This window comes from Trichechus manatus, unplaced genomic scaffold (assembly GCF_000243295.1).
Source record: "Trichechus manatus latirostris isolate Lorelei unplaced genomic scaffold, TriManLat1.0 scaffold00053, whole genome shotgun sequence".
NCBI lineage: Eukaryota > Metazoa > Chordata > Mammalia > Sirenia > Trichechidae > Trichechus > Trichechus manatus.
The window spans coordinates 5,443,969-5,459,160 of record NW_004443989.1 but is presented as its reverse complement, the minus strand read 5'-3'; the positions used below and the strand labels follow the sequence as shown (position 1 = coordinate 5,459,160).

Genomic DNA, 15,192 nt, shown 5'->3' with positions numbered 1-15,192 from the left:
AATCAAACTTGTGAAAACCAAAAATAAAGAGAGAACTTTAAGAGCATCTAGGGATAAAAGAAAAGTCATCTACAAAGGAGAGTCAATAAGACTAAACTCAGACTACTCAGCAGAAACCATGCAGGCAAGAAGGAAGTGGGATGACATACATACAGCCTTGAAGGAAAAAAATTGCCCAGCCTAGAATTATCTATCCAGCAAAACTGTCTCTCAAATATGATGGCAAAATTAGGGTATTTCCAGATAAACAAAAGTTTAGGGAATTTGCAAAAACCAAACCAAAATTACAAGAAATACTAAAGGGAGTCCTCTGGATAGAAAATCAGTAACATCAGATAACAACCTAAGACTGGAATACAGGACAGAGCAACCAGATATCAACCCAGATAGGGAAGTCACAACAATAAATCAAAGCTAAAACACTGAAAATAGGGAAACAGAGATGTCAATGTGTAAAAGATGACAATATTAAAACAAGAAATAGGGAATAAAAAACATCATAGATCTTTCATATGGAGAGGAAGTCAAGGCTATATAAAGACATAAAAGACTGGTTTAAACTTAGAAAAATAGGGGTAAATATTAACGTAACCACAAAGGAAACTAACAACCCTACACATCAAAATAAAAAACAAGAAAAACACAGACTCAGCAAAAACTAAATCAACAATGAAAAAGATGAAAAGAAAATACATAAAGAAAAACAACTCAGCACAGAAAGTTAAGTGGAACAAAGAAACTGTCAACAACACAAAAAAAGATATCAAAATGACAGTACTAAACTCATACCTATCAATAATTATGCTGAATGTAAATGGACTAAATGCACCAATAAAGAGACAGAGAGTAGCAGAATGGAAAAAAAAAAAAAAAAAAAACACAATCTGTCTATATGCTGCCTACAAGATACACACATAGGACCTAAAGACACAAACAAACTAAAACTCGAAGAATGGAAAAAAAATAAATCAAGCAATCAACACTCAAAAAAGAGGTGTGGCAATATTAATCTCTGAGAAAATAGACTTTAAGGTAAAATCAATCACAAAGGATAAGGAAAGACACTACATAATGATTAAAGGGTCAATACACCAAGAGGACATAACCCTAATAAATATTTACGCACCCAACAACAGGCCTCCAAAGTACATAAAACAAACTCTAACAGCATTGAAAAGAAAGATAGACAGCTCCACAATAATAGTAGGAGACTTCAACACACCACTTTCGGTGAAGGACAGAACATACAGAAAGAAACTCAACAAAGACACTTAAGGTCTAAATGCTGCAATCAGCCAACTTGATCTCATGGACATATGCTGAACACTCCACAACAGCAGTCAAGTATACTTTCTTTTCCAACCCACATGAAACGTTCTCCAGAATATACCACACATTAGGTCATAAAGCAAGCCTTAAAAAATCCAAAGCATCGAAATATTACAAAGCTTCTTTTCTGATCATAAAGCCATAAAAGTGGAACTCAATAACAGAAAAAGCAAGGAAGAAAATCAAACATATGGAAACTGAACAACACCTTGCTCAAAAACTACTGGGTTATAGAAGAAATTAAGGACAGAATAAAGAAATTCATAGAATCAGACAAGAATGAAAACACATCCTATCAGAACCTCTGGGACACAGCAAAAGCAGTGCTCAGAGGTCAGTTTATAGCAATAAATGCACACATCCATAAAGAAGAAAGGGCCAAAATCAAAACATTAATCCTACAACTGGAACAAGTAGAAAGAGAGCAGCAAAAGAAGCCATTGGGTGCCAGGAGAAAGGAAATAATTAGAGCAGAATTAAATGAAATCGAGAATAGAAGAACAATTGAAAGAGTTAACAAGATCAAAAGCTGGTTCTTTGAAAAGATCAACAAGATTGATAAACCATTGGCTAAAATGACAAAAGAAAAACAGGAGAAAAGGCAAATAACCCATATAATAAATGAGATGGGCAATATCACAACAGACCCAACTGAAATTAAAAGAATCATAACAGAATACTGTGAAAAATTGTACTCCAACGATTTGAAAATCTAGAGGAAATGGACAAATTTCTAGAAACTCACTACCTACCTAAGCTAATACAAACTAAACTAGAACAACTAAATAAACCCATAACAAAAGAAGAGATCGAAAAGGCAATTAAAAAACTCCCAACAAAAAGAAAGCCCTGGCCCTGACGGTTTCACTGAAGAATTCTACCAAACTTTCTGAGAAGAGTTAACATCACTACTACTAAAGGTATTTCAGAAATAGAAAAGGCTGGAATACTCCCAAACTCATTCTATGAAGCCAGCATAATCCTGATACCAAAACCAGGTAAAGACGCCACAAAAAAAGAAAATTACAGACCAATATCCCTCATGAACATTGATGCAAAAATCCTCAACAAAATTCTAGCCAATAGAATTCAACAACATATCAAAAAAATAATTCACCGTGATCAAGTGGGATTTATAACAGGTATGCAGGGATCGTTCACCACTGGAAAAACAATCTATGTAATCCATCACATAAATAAAACAAAAGACAAGAACCACACGATCTTAGCAATTGATGTAGAACAGACATTTGACAAAGTCCAACACCTATTCATGATAAAAACTCTCAGTAAAATAGGAATAGAAGGGAAATTCCTCAACATAATTAAAGGCATTTATACAAAGCCAAGAGCCAACATCATCCTGAATGGAGAGAGTCTGAAAGTATTTACCTTGAGAACAGGAACCAGACAAGGATGCCCTTTATGACCACTCTTATTCAACATTGTGCTGGAGGTCCTAGCCAGAGAAGTATGGCAAAAAAAAGAAATAAAGGGCATCCAAATTGGTAGGGAAGAAGTAGAAGTATCCCTATGTGCAGATGATATGATCTTATACCCAGAAAACCCCAAAGAATCCACAAGAAAACTACTGGAACTAATAGAAGATTTCAGCAAAGTTTCAGGATACAAGGTAAACATACAAAAATCAGTTGGTTTCCTTTACACCAACAAAGAGAACCACAAAGAGGAAATCACCAAATCAATACCATTTACAATAGCCCCCAAGAAGATAAAATACTTAGGAATAAATCTAACCAGAGACATAAAAGATCTAAACAATGAAAACTACAAGACACTACTGCAAGAAACCAAAAGAGACCTGCATAAGTGGAAAAACATACCTTGCTCATGGATAGGAAGACTCAACATTGTGAAAATGTCTATTCTACCCAAAGTGACCTACAGATACAATGCAATCCCGATCCAAATTCCAATAGCATTTTTTAATGAGATGGAGAAACAAATCACCAACTTCATATGGAAAGGGAAGAGGCCCCAGGTAAGTAAAGCATAACTGAAGAAGAACAAAGTGGGAGGTCTCACACTACCTGATTTTAGAACCTACTATACCACCACGATAGTCAAAACAGCCTGGTAGTGGTACAACAACAGATACGTAGACCAGTGGAACAGAATTGAGAATCCAGACCAAATGTCCACTGGGGGAACTTGAACCTCCAACCTTTTTTGGTTAGTAGCAGAGCACGTTAACAGTTTTCACTGCCCAGGGACTCTACACTGCTGACAGCATTGGGAAAACACTGAGAAGGAAGAGAGAAAGGAGAGGGATTAGGGTTAGGATTCATTTGCCTGTGATGTGTGATATAGCCAGATAATATAATTTGAGTCCTTCCCCTGTGCAGGAGAGCAGGGCTGAAGAGGGGAAATGCTGTTGTCTAGAGTCTTGTTGTTGAATCACCTTTACTTCATGTTTCCCCCTAAAATACAATTAAATGTAGATATATGGGAGGGAGGAGGGTCATCTCCACCATTACCTCTTAGAATAAAGGAGAAATGAACAAACAAACAAAAAACCCAAACCCATTGCTGTCGAGTTGATTCTCACTCATAGCGACCCTATAGGACAGAATAGAACTGCCCCATACGATTTCCAAGCAGTGGCTGGTGGATTCAAACTACTGACCTTTCAGTTAGCAGACAAGCTCTTTAACCACTGTGCCACCAGGAACATCAATTCCTGTTCAGAGGTGGCCAAGGCATGATATGCGTTTGTATGTAATACTTGTCTCTTTTATTTTCTAAGCTAAAAATATTTATATATTTGAACACTTATTAATACTTTCAGTTAACTTAGTCTCTTCTGGTTTAAAGCAGGGTCTGACAGGAGAAAAGTGTAGATGAGTTCAAGGTTCTCCTGCTTCACCTTCTCTTCTCCCTGCCCTTTTCCTCAGGTAGATCTAGGTTCCTAGTGGTCATCACAAGAAGGGGCATTTGTTTCATCTGTCCTATCCTCTTGTTGAGGTTTCTCATCCTCTCTTCAGCCCCCAGCTAAAGGCTGCCTACCCAGTGGCCCCTACTGCAGGATCCACGCGCATCCCACAAGTACCCTGATTCTTAGTTCTAAGCTCTTACCCTTCTTTCTTGACGAGTTTCCGTGTTATGGGTTGAGTTGTGTCCCCTAAGAAAAGATATGTTGAAGTCCTAAACCCCATTACCTATGAACGTGACCTTATTTGGAAGTAGGGACTTTACAGATGTTATCAGTTAACATGAGGTCATACTGGAGTCCTAATCCTATATGACTGGTGTCCTCATAAGATGAGGAGAAGAGACACAGAGACACAGACACACAGAGGGAAGATGGCCATGTGCAGACGGAGACAGAGATTAGAGTGATGCAGCCACAAGCGAAGGAACACCAAGGATTGCCAAGAACCACCAGAAGCTGGAAGAAGCAAGAAAGAATCCTCCCCTACATCCTTCAGAGGGAGTGTGGCCCTTCCAGCACCTTGATTTTGGACTTCTAGCCTCAAGAACTGTGTAAGAATAAATTTCTGTTGTTTTAAGCCTCAGTTTGTGGTACTTTGTTATGGCAGCCCTAAGAAACTAATGCAGTAGAGACTTGTCCAGACCTACCCACACCCACCAAAGCCAAGGGAGTCCCGATGGGAACAGTCTTGCTCTGGATAAATAAGCCACCCTGTATCTTCTTTGGAAGCACCTCTGTGGGAAACCAGACATAAGCTTCTCTGCTCTGGGATTCTCAGACCCATCTGGAGTCTCTATTTAGCATCTTCTCCCCACGGTTCACAGAGTTTTCAACCCCTAGGAGGCTGCAGGACAGAATGTAGGCCCTGCCCTCAAGTCTCAAACTCTCTGGGTTTCTCCATCTCTCTCCCACTGTTCTCCAAAAGCTTTCCCCCTTCTTTTGTGGCCTTACCTTGGATCCAGCATCCTGCTTCCTCTATGGTGTATAGCGGCACTTCTCAAACCTGGCTGCGCATCAGAATGACCTGGGGGCTCATTACAACACAGAATTTCTGATTCAGTTACCGTGGTCGGCAGAATAACGGCCCCCAAGATGTCCATGCTCTAATCCCCAAAGCCTGTGAATATGTCACCTTGCCTGACAAAAGGGTCTTTCAGGTGTGATTAAGTTAAGGATTTTGGCATGGGGAGATTATCCTAGATTAGCCGGGTGGGCCCAATGTAATCACAAAGGTCCTTGTAAGAGGGAGGCAGGAGCATTAGAATCAGAAAAGGAGGTCAGACATGGAAGCAGAGATCAGAGTGATGTGACCATGAGCCAAGGAATGAGGGCAGCTTCTAGAATCTAGAAAAGGCAAGGAAACAGCTTCTCCCCTAGAGCCTCCAGAAGAAATGCAGCCCTGTTGGCACCTTGATTTTAGCTCTGTAAGACCCATTTGGACTCCTGACCTCCAGAAAAATAAGATAATAAATTTGTGTTGTATAAGTCACTAAGTTTATGACAATTTGTTAAAGCAGCAATAATAAACAGTAAGTTTGGGGTGGGGCCTGAGAAGTTGCATTTCTAACAAGTTCCCAGGTGATACTGATGCTGGAAATCAAGGGATCCCACTTTGAGAACCCTTGGTTTATAGTTTATGGTTTATAGTAAAACACAAAATCCTCAGTCCTCCTCCAGACTTTGGATTGTTGTTATTGTGTTGTTAGGTGCCATCCAGTCGATTCCAACTCTTAGCACCCTATGTACAACAAAACCAAACACTGCCCAGTTCTGGGCCATCCCCTCAGTTGTTGCTATGTTTGAGCCCATTGTTGCAGCCACTGCGTCAATCCATTTTGCTGAAGGTCTTCCTCTTTTTCACTGACCCTCTGTTTTACCAAGTATGATGTCCTTCTCTAGGGACTGGTCCCTCCTGACAACATGTCCAAAGTCTTGCCATTCTTGCTTCTAAGGAGCATTCTGGCTGTTCTTTTTCCAAGACAGATTTGTTCATTCTTCTGGCAGTCCATGGTATATTCAATATTCTTCGCCAACACCATAATTCAAAGATATCAATTCTTCTTTGGTCTTCCTTATTCATTGTCCAGCTTCCATGTGCATATGAGGCGATTGAAAATACCACGGCTTGGGTCAGGCACACCACAGTCCTTAAAGTGACATCTTTGCTTTTTAACACTTTAAAGACATCTTTTGTAGCAGATTTGCCCAATGCAATGTGTTGTTTGATTTCTTGACTGCTGCTTCCATGGGCGTTGATTGTGGATACAAGTAAAATGAAATCCTTGACAACTTGAATCTTTTCTCGATTTATCATGATGTTACTTATTGGTCCAGTTGTGAGGACTTTTGTTTTCTTTATGTTGAGGTGTAATTCATACTGAAGTCTATGGTCTTCGATCTTCATCAGTAAGTGCTTCCAGTCCTCTTTGCTTTCAGTGAGCAAAGTTGTGTCGACTGCACATCAAAGGCTGTTAATGAGTCTTCCTCCAATCCTGATGCCCCATTCTTCTTCCTATAGTTCAGCTTCTCAGATTATTTGTTCTGTTCAAACGACTGCTTCTTGATCTATGTTGAGGTTCCTCATGAATACAATTAATGTTCTGAAATTCCCATTCTTCACAATGTTATCCATAATTTGTTATGATCCAGACAGTCAAATGCTTTTGCAGTCAACAAAAATAAAAGATAAACATCTTTCTGGTATTCTCTGCTTTCAGCCAAAATCCATCTGACATCAGCAATAATATCCCTCATCCTCTTCTGAATCCAGCTTGAATTTCTGGCAGTTCCCTGTCAATGTACTGCTGCAACTGTTTTTTAATTATCTTCAGCGAGATTTTACTTGCATGTGATATTCATGATATTATTTGGTAATTTCCACAGTCTGTTGGGTCACCTTTCTTTGTAATGGGCACAAATATGGATCACTTCCAGTCAGTTGGCCAGGTAACTGTCTTCCAAATTTCTTGACATAGATGAGTGAGTGCTTCCAGAGTTGCATCTATTTGTTGAAACTTTTCAGTTGGTATTCTTTCAGTTCCTGGAGACTTCTTTTTTGCCAATGCCTTCAGTGCAGCTTGGACTTCTTCATTCAGTACAGTCAGTTCTTGATCATACGCTACCTCCTGAAATGGTTGAACATTGACTGAATCTTTTTGTTACAGTGACTCTGTGTATTCTTTCCCTGTTCTTTTGATACTTCCTGTGTCATTCAATATTTTGCCCATAAAATCTTGAGGCTTGAATTTTTTCTTCAGTTCTTTCAGCTTGAGAAATGCAGAGTGTTCTTCCCTTTTGGATTTCTAACTCTAGGTCTTTGCACATTTCATTATAATACTTTACCTTGTCTTCTTGAGCCCCTCTTTGAATTCTTCCATTCAGCTCTTTTACGTCATCATTTCTTCCATTCGCTTTAGCTACTCTGCATTCAAGAGCAAGTTTCAGTGTCCGTTTTGACATCCATTTTGGTCTTTTCTTTCTTTCCTGTTTTTTTAGTGACCTTTTGCTTTCTTCGTATATGATGTCCTTGATGTCATCCCATACAACTCATCTTGTCTTTGGTCATTAGTGTTCAATATGTTGAATCTATTCTTGAGATGGTCTCTAAATTCAGGTGGAATATACTCAAGGTCGTACATTGGCTCTTATGGATGTGTTCTAATTTTCTTCAGCTTCAACTTGAACTTGCATTTGAGTAACTGATGGTCTTTTCTGCAGCCAGCCGGTGGCCTTTATTGTAGGTTACTCACATCCTTTGTTCTCTCAGCAACACCTGAATCATGCAAATGAAAGTTTCGGCTTTGACAGCTCTTATCACTGAAAAGTGCCCATTTTGGAAATGAACACTTACACTTGATTTTTTTTTTTTTTTTTTCTTTCTGTTCTCCCCTGAAGCAGTGGTGGAGAAGCACTGGGAAATCATCATGGCTAGCCGTTAAAAACGTATCATGTAACTATTCCATGAGTATTTATCCCACTCTATTGTTATTTGTTTTCTTTGGAGGAAAATCACAGAGCATTGTCATTTTATCTACTTTCACAAAATATCCATGAGGTTGGAAAATAGAAAAAAAAGCCTCCATCTTCTAGAAAGGAAATGGAATAAGGGGAGGTTTTAAAGTAGCATGGTCTCTGGACCCACTTCCCTCACGCCAAGTGGATATTTTTTCTGGTTCCCTTATGCCCCTTCTCTTCTCCAGTTCCGCCCTTTTTACCTTTCCCAGCTGAACTAGGCCACACATCTATTAGTGTCTGACTTTGTTCCTTTTGGTCAGACTCCTCTAGGTAATAATGCTGGCTTTGCCATCTTGGGATGCTCAGATAGATGGAGGTTGAAGTGATGGTTGCTATAGATATGAAACCACCCAGCCGGGTGCCAACTGGCCTCTGGGGCAGTGCTTGAAATGGGCCACCTCATTCCATCATCTCCAGACAGATAGAGGATGGAGAGGGAGGAAGCACAAAGAGCTCTGATCACCTATATTGAATCAGAAACCTTGAATGTGCAGTGAAGTCCCATTATTTGCAATTCTGCATTTGTGAATTCACCTACTTGCTAAAATTTATTTTGTAACCCCCAAATCAATACTTGCAGCACTTTCGTGGTCATTCATGGATGTGTGTAGAGTGGTGAAAATTTGGGGTGCTCGACACGCATGTTCCCAGCTGAGGTGGAACAGGCATAATTATTTCGGCTCTCATACTGCAAACAAGTGTCCCTTTCACAGTATATTTAAGGCCACATTTTTTACATTTTTGTGCTTTTTGCTGGTGATTTTGCTGTCTAAAATGGCTCCCACACATTATGCTGAAGTGTTGTCTAGTGTTCCTAAGCACAAGAAGGCTATGATGTGACAGAGAAAATGCATGTGTTAGATAAGCTTCGTTCAGGCATGAGTTGTAGCACTGTTGTCCAGGAGTTCAATGTTAATGAATCAATTATGTTTATTCAGTAAGGCGTCTTTAAACAGAAGCACACATAAAATAAGGTTATACACTGCGTGGCTGATGAAAATGTTGTGACCAGAGGCTCACAGAAACCTAACTCTGTATTTCCCCTAGGAGCAATGTTTCAATATTCACTAATTCAGTGTTTGCAGGGACTTTATAGACCATAACTACTGCAATTAGTGAGAATCTGCTGTACTGGTTACTATCATTGCAAAGTGAAAAGGACATTGGGGATCTATTTGACTATTGTTCTTCCCTTTCTTTCTATTTTTCTCCCTTTCTGCTCTCTCCTTTTCCTCTTCTCTCCTGAAAGGCGGTAGAAACCAACCTGAATTTGAATTCTAGCTCTGCCTATTGCTAGCTGTGTGTGATGGTTAGGTTTGTGTGTCAGCTTGGCTGGGCCATGATTCTAAGTGGTTTGATAGTCATGTGATGGTGTGATCACTTCCATGATAAGGTTTGATATTACGTGATCACCACCATGATGGGGTCTGCTGTGAGTGGCCAGTTAGTTGAAAGGGAGTTTCCTTGGGTGTGTGGCCTGTATTGAATATAAGTGGACATTCTGGCAAGGCTTGTGGGCTTTTGCTCATTCTGGATCTTGCAGCTGGCTCCTGTTCATCTGACTTCCAGTTCTTGGGACTTGAGCTAGCAGCTTACCTGCAGTCTTGCCTGCCGATCTTTGGGATTCATTGATCTTCACATCCTGTGAGCAAGAGCCGTGCTCTCCAACCTGCCAATCTGGGGTTCGCCAGCCCCTGTGACTACGTGCATCAGGAGAAGCCGTTATCCTGACCAGCCGTTATCCTGACCCATGGACTTGGGACGTTCCAGCCTCTGCAACTTTGTGAGCCATTTCTTTGATATAAATCTCTCTATATATATATTTATATGCTTTACTGGTTTTGCTTCTCTAGAGAACCCAGCCTAAGACATTGTGTGACAATGAACTAGGAACTTAACCTCTCAGATTTTTAATTTCTTTACCTATTAAATAGGGGGTAAATATACCTCTCTCAAGTCTTTGATGAGAATTAGATGACGAAGACATTTGAAATGTACCCAGTGCATAGTAGACACTCAATTAGTGCTCTCGATGGTGGGCATTACTACTCTTCAGCCTTGTCACCACTAAGTCCTATCCAATGAATAAAGTTCACTGAGAATTCAAGGCAGGAAAAAAGCAACTTTAATCAGAAGCTCATAGTCTCACTTTGATTCCAAAACTGTAACATTTCCCACTCTTCTAAAATCCACTGCTGCCTACATGGTTTCATTCTCCTGGGCAGGCGTGCTTATGGCTCTGTGCATGTTTCCAGAGCCACGTGCTCTCTTTCTAAGATAATCAAACACTACAGCAGGAAAGAAGGAGGCAATGCAGAGCCACAGGTAAGAACTTTTTCCTGGTGTGTACAGAGCAAAGGGGCTCTTTGCAGAAACTGTGTGCTGGACATCCAGGAGAATGGGGGAGAAGTCCGCACTGCTATGCATGTTACTGAGGTGGAGAAAATCCTGTAGGGCAAGAATATACTCCTGACCGTAGTCCTCCTGCACGTCAGGGGCTAGGGTGTCCAGAAGGTTCTTCTGCTGCTTGTCCCACATCTCCTTTGTGCCTATGATATCTGGTACAGGAGAGGAGAGAAGGGTGAGCACAGGGTCTGAGGCCAGGTCTAACGGTGTCCCACCCCTAGCAGGAAAACAGGCTGCTCTAAAAGGGTTTCTGCTGGGAAGGGTGGGTGTCCCACAACCCCCTTTTAAACGTGTGTTTCATAACGGAATTTGTTACTTTTTAAACTTTTTCCAAGCTGCACTGAAGGCATTGGTGAAAAACAAGGCTCCAGGAACTTTCAGAATACCAACTGAGATGTTTCAAGAAACAGATGCAGCGCTGGAAGTGCTTACTCATCTATACCAAGAAAATTGGAAGAAAGCTACCTAGCCAATTGACTGGAAGAGATCCATATAGGTGCCCATTCCAAAGAAAGATGATCCAACAGACTGTGGAAATTATCAAACAATATCATTAATATCACACCCAAGTAAAATTTTCCCGAAGATCATTCAAAGATAGTTGCAGCAGTATATCAACATGGGACTGCCAGAAATTCAAGCCAGATTCAGAAGGGGACATAGAACGAGGTACATCATTGCTCATGGGTCAGATAGATCTTGGCTGAAAGCAGAGAATACCAGAAAGATGTTTACCTATGGTTTATTGACAATGCAAAGGCATTCTACTGTGTGAATCATAGCAAATTATGGATAACATTGTGAAGAATGGAAATTCCAAAACACTTAATTGTGCTGATGAGGAACCTGTACATAGATCAAGAGGCAATTGTTCTAACAGAGTAAGGGGATACTGAGTGATTTAAAGTCCGGAAAGGTGTGCGTCAGGGTTGTATCCTTTCACCATACTTATTCAATCTGTATGCCCAGCAAATAATCCAAGAAGCTGGACTATATGAAGAAGAAGGGGACATCAGGATTGGAGGAATACTTATTAACAACCTGCGTTATGCAGATGACACAACCTTTCTTGCTGAAAGTGAAGAGGACTTGAAGCACTTACTGATGAAGATCAAAGACCACAGCCTACGGTATGGATCGCACCTCAACATAAAGAAAACAAAAATCCTCATAACTGGACCAATAAGCAACATAATGATAAACAGAGAAAAGATTGAATATGTCAAGGATTTCATTTTACTTGGATCCATAATCAACACCCACAGAAGCAGCAGTCAAGAAATCAAACAATGCAGTACACTGGGCAAATCTGCTGTGAAAGACCTCTTTAAAGTGTTTAAAAGCAAAGATGTCACCTTGAAGACTGTCTTAGTTATCTAGTGCTGCCATAATAGAAATACCACAAGTGGTTGGTTTTAACGAAGAGAAGTTTATTTCCTCACAGTTAAAGTAGGCTAAAAGTCCAAATTCAGGGCGTCAGCTCCAGGGGAAGGCTTTCTCTCTCTCGGCCTTCTCATCAGTGTTCCCCCAGACTAGGAGCTTCCCCGCACAAGGACCCTGGTCCAAAGGATACTCTGCTCCTAGCACTGCTTTCTTGATGGTATGAGGTCCCCCTGTCTCTCTGCTCACTTCTCTCTTTTATATCTCAAGAGATTGCCTCAGGACACAATCCAGTCTTGTAGATGCAGTCCTGCCTTACTAACACAACTGCCACCCATCCTCCCTCATTAACATCATAGAGGCAGGTTTACAACATACCGGAAAATCACACAGTATCAGGAATCATGGCCTAGCCAAATTGATACACACATTTTTGGGGGGACATAATGCAAACCATGACAAAGACTATGGTGCGCCTGACCCAAGCCATGTTATTTTCAATCACCTCATATGCATGCCAAAGCTGGACAGTGAATAAGGAAGACCAAAGAAGAATTTAATTATGGTGTTAGCAAAGAATATTGAATATACCATGGACTGCCCAAAGAATGAACAAATCTGTCTCAGAAGAAGTACAACCAGAATGCTCCTTAGAGGCAAGGATAGCGAGACTATGTCTCACATACTTTGGACATGTTATCAGGAGGGGCCAGACCTTGGAGAAGGACATCATGCTTGGTAAAGTAAAAGGGTCAGTGAAAAAGAGGAAGACCCTCGACTAGATGTTGACACAGCGGCTGCAAAAATGGGCTCAAGCCTGCTCTGACCAGGATCACAACAGAGGGTTCTGGACAGAGCTGGAGAAGGATGTAGAGCATAATTCTAACTCACAAAAAAAAAAACCAGATTTACTGGCCTAAAGGAGACTGGAGAAACCCTGAGAGTATGGCCCCCAGACACCCTTTTAGCTCAGTGGTAAAGTTACCTTCGAGGTTCACTGATCAGCCTGCGAGTGGACAGCCCAGTAAAACCATGAGAGTAACGAGGTACAGGAGTCCAGTGACAAGGCCCAGAATGCAGAAGGGGAGTTGGAAGCTGATGATAGGGAACACAAAGTAGAGTAAGGATATTGTTGATGTGTTGTGAGATTGTTAACCATTGTCATAGGGCAACATTTGTAGTAACTGTTAAATGGGAGACTATTTTATCCTGTAAGCCTTCATCTTAAGTGAGAATAACAGCACAATTAGAAGAGCGTAGTCAATGTCACTTAAATGTGTATGTAAAAAAAAACTTTTGAAACGGCGTATCTTTGGCTATGTGTATTTTCACAAAAAAAAAAAAAAAAAGAGTTGAGAATTTAGAGGGTTAAAATGTTGTGGGGTTGTTAACCAATGTCATAAAACAGCATGTGTGTTACTGTTACATGAGAAACTATCTGTTCTGTAAGCCTTCACCTGAAGTACAATAAAATATTAAAAAAAAAAAAAAATGGGCTCAAGCATAACGATTGTTTGAGGATGGAGCAGGACCAGGCAGGGTTTCATTTTGTTGTATGTAGAGTTGCTATCAGTCGGAACCAACTCGACTGCACCCAACAACAACAACAAATTTTTTCTTGAAATATACATCCAGAAAAATGCACAGATGCCTCTCCAGTCATCCCAGCTTTCCCCATTACAGACAATGCTACTGTAAATAGCGTCCCACAGTCATATCTTCTTGTCCTTCGGTTTTTACTCCTATAGACAACAGTCCCCCAAGTATGCCCACCTGGTCAGAAGGCACACGCGTTGGGGATTTTAATAGCTATTGCCAGATTACATTCCTAAAAGGTTGCAGCCACTCACACTCCCTCCTTCAAAGCTGGAAATTGCTCAGGGATTGCTGCAGCACAAGCCTTTGTTTGCTAGCTCAGGAGACTCCTTGGTGTCAGGACTGCAGGGGAGCCTCGCCAAGAAATGTAAGCCAGTGAAATCCAATTATCCGCACGGAGATGCAAACAGGGTTTCAGTTGCTCATATCTTTTCATGAAGGCACAGCTCTGTGCATGGTGAAATGATTACCCTGACAATTACTCTGGGGGTGCCCAGGTTTTTAAAAACATATTTGTGTGACTACTGTTCCTCCAGCTAATTTTCCCCCAGTCTTAATCTGGGTGTTAGATGCATGGGTGTTTAATTTGCTAAACTGAACATGTGTAATGCTTTTTCTGTGTACATGATATATTTTGCAATTTAGAAAAATAAGATCTTGACAACAATAACTCTAAAGCATAGATGAGTAGTTTATGGGGCAATGAGTCTAAATCAATGGTGGTGAAACAATACGGGGAGAGATAGCAAGAAGGGTGACACAACGTGTAGAATGTAACCAATGTCACAGAACTGTGCATGTAGAAATTGTTAAATGGGTATATGATCTGTTATGTATGTTTTCACCAAGAATAAAATAAATATTAAAAAATAAAGATCAATATCATCAGCAAGAATGTATGCAAAGTGTCTAGCACAGTGCCTAGCAAGAGCTGCTCCCCAAAATGTTAACAGTGAATCCTCAAATCTGGAAATGCAGGCTCACTCTCCTGTCCGAACAGAGTCATACATCTGTGTGCTGGAAGTTTTCTTTGGATGTGTTGCCAAATCCTTCAACCTACTGCCAGGTTCAAAATCAAATTCACGACCTCTCCCTTACTCTAGCTCTTGGCCAGCTTTCCTCTCTCTGTATCACCCTGTGATGCTTACTTTAATATGTCAACGTGGCTCAGCTAAAGTGCCCAGGGGTTTAATCAAACACTAATCTGGGTGTTGCTGTGAAGGTGTTTTTTTTCTGTTGTTTTTTTTTTTTTTTCCTACCTGAGGGTTCTACCTACTTATGCTTTAACAGAAGCCCCGGCGGTGCAGTGCTTAAGAGCTCAGGCTGCTAACTCATGCTTTGCCGGTTACATCAGGAGTCCTAGATGGAGACCTGAGTTCAGTGGCACCAAGCTTCTTCTTCTTTTTTTTTTTTTTTTTTGAATTGATGTAATTAAATGAAGTTTACATTTCAAATTAGTCTCCCATACAGAATTTTTTTTTTAACATACATTGTTATGAGACCCCAACCGCTCA

The 15,192-nt window shown here is 40.6% G+C and overlaps 1 protein-coding gene across 1 annotated transcript in view; it reads right to left on the bottom strand.

Moving 5' to 3' along the window:
• Positions 1–10,495: 10,495 nt before the first annotated feature.
• HSD17B2 (hydroxysteroid 17-beta dehydrogenase 2) overlaps positions 10,496–15,192 on the bottom strand; it is a 76,509-nt gene continuing 71,812 nt past the window's right edge. The window contains exon 5 of the mRNA XM_004377784.1: positions 10,496–10,854. Within this exon, the coding sequence (XP_004377841.1) occupies positions 10,496–10,854 (359 nt within the window). The remainder of the gene's footprint in view (positions 10,855–15,192) is intronic.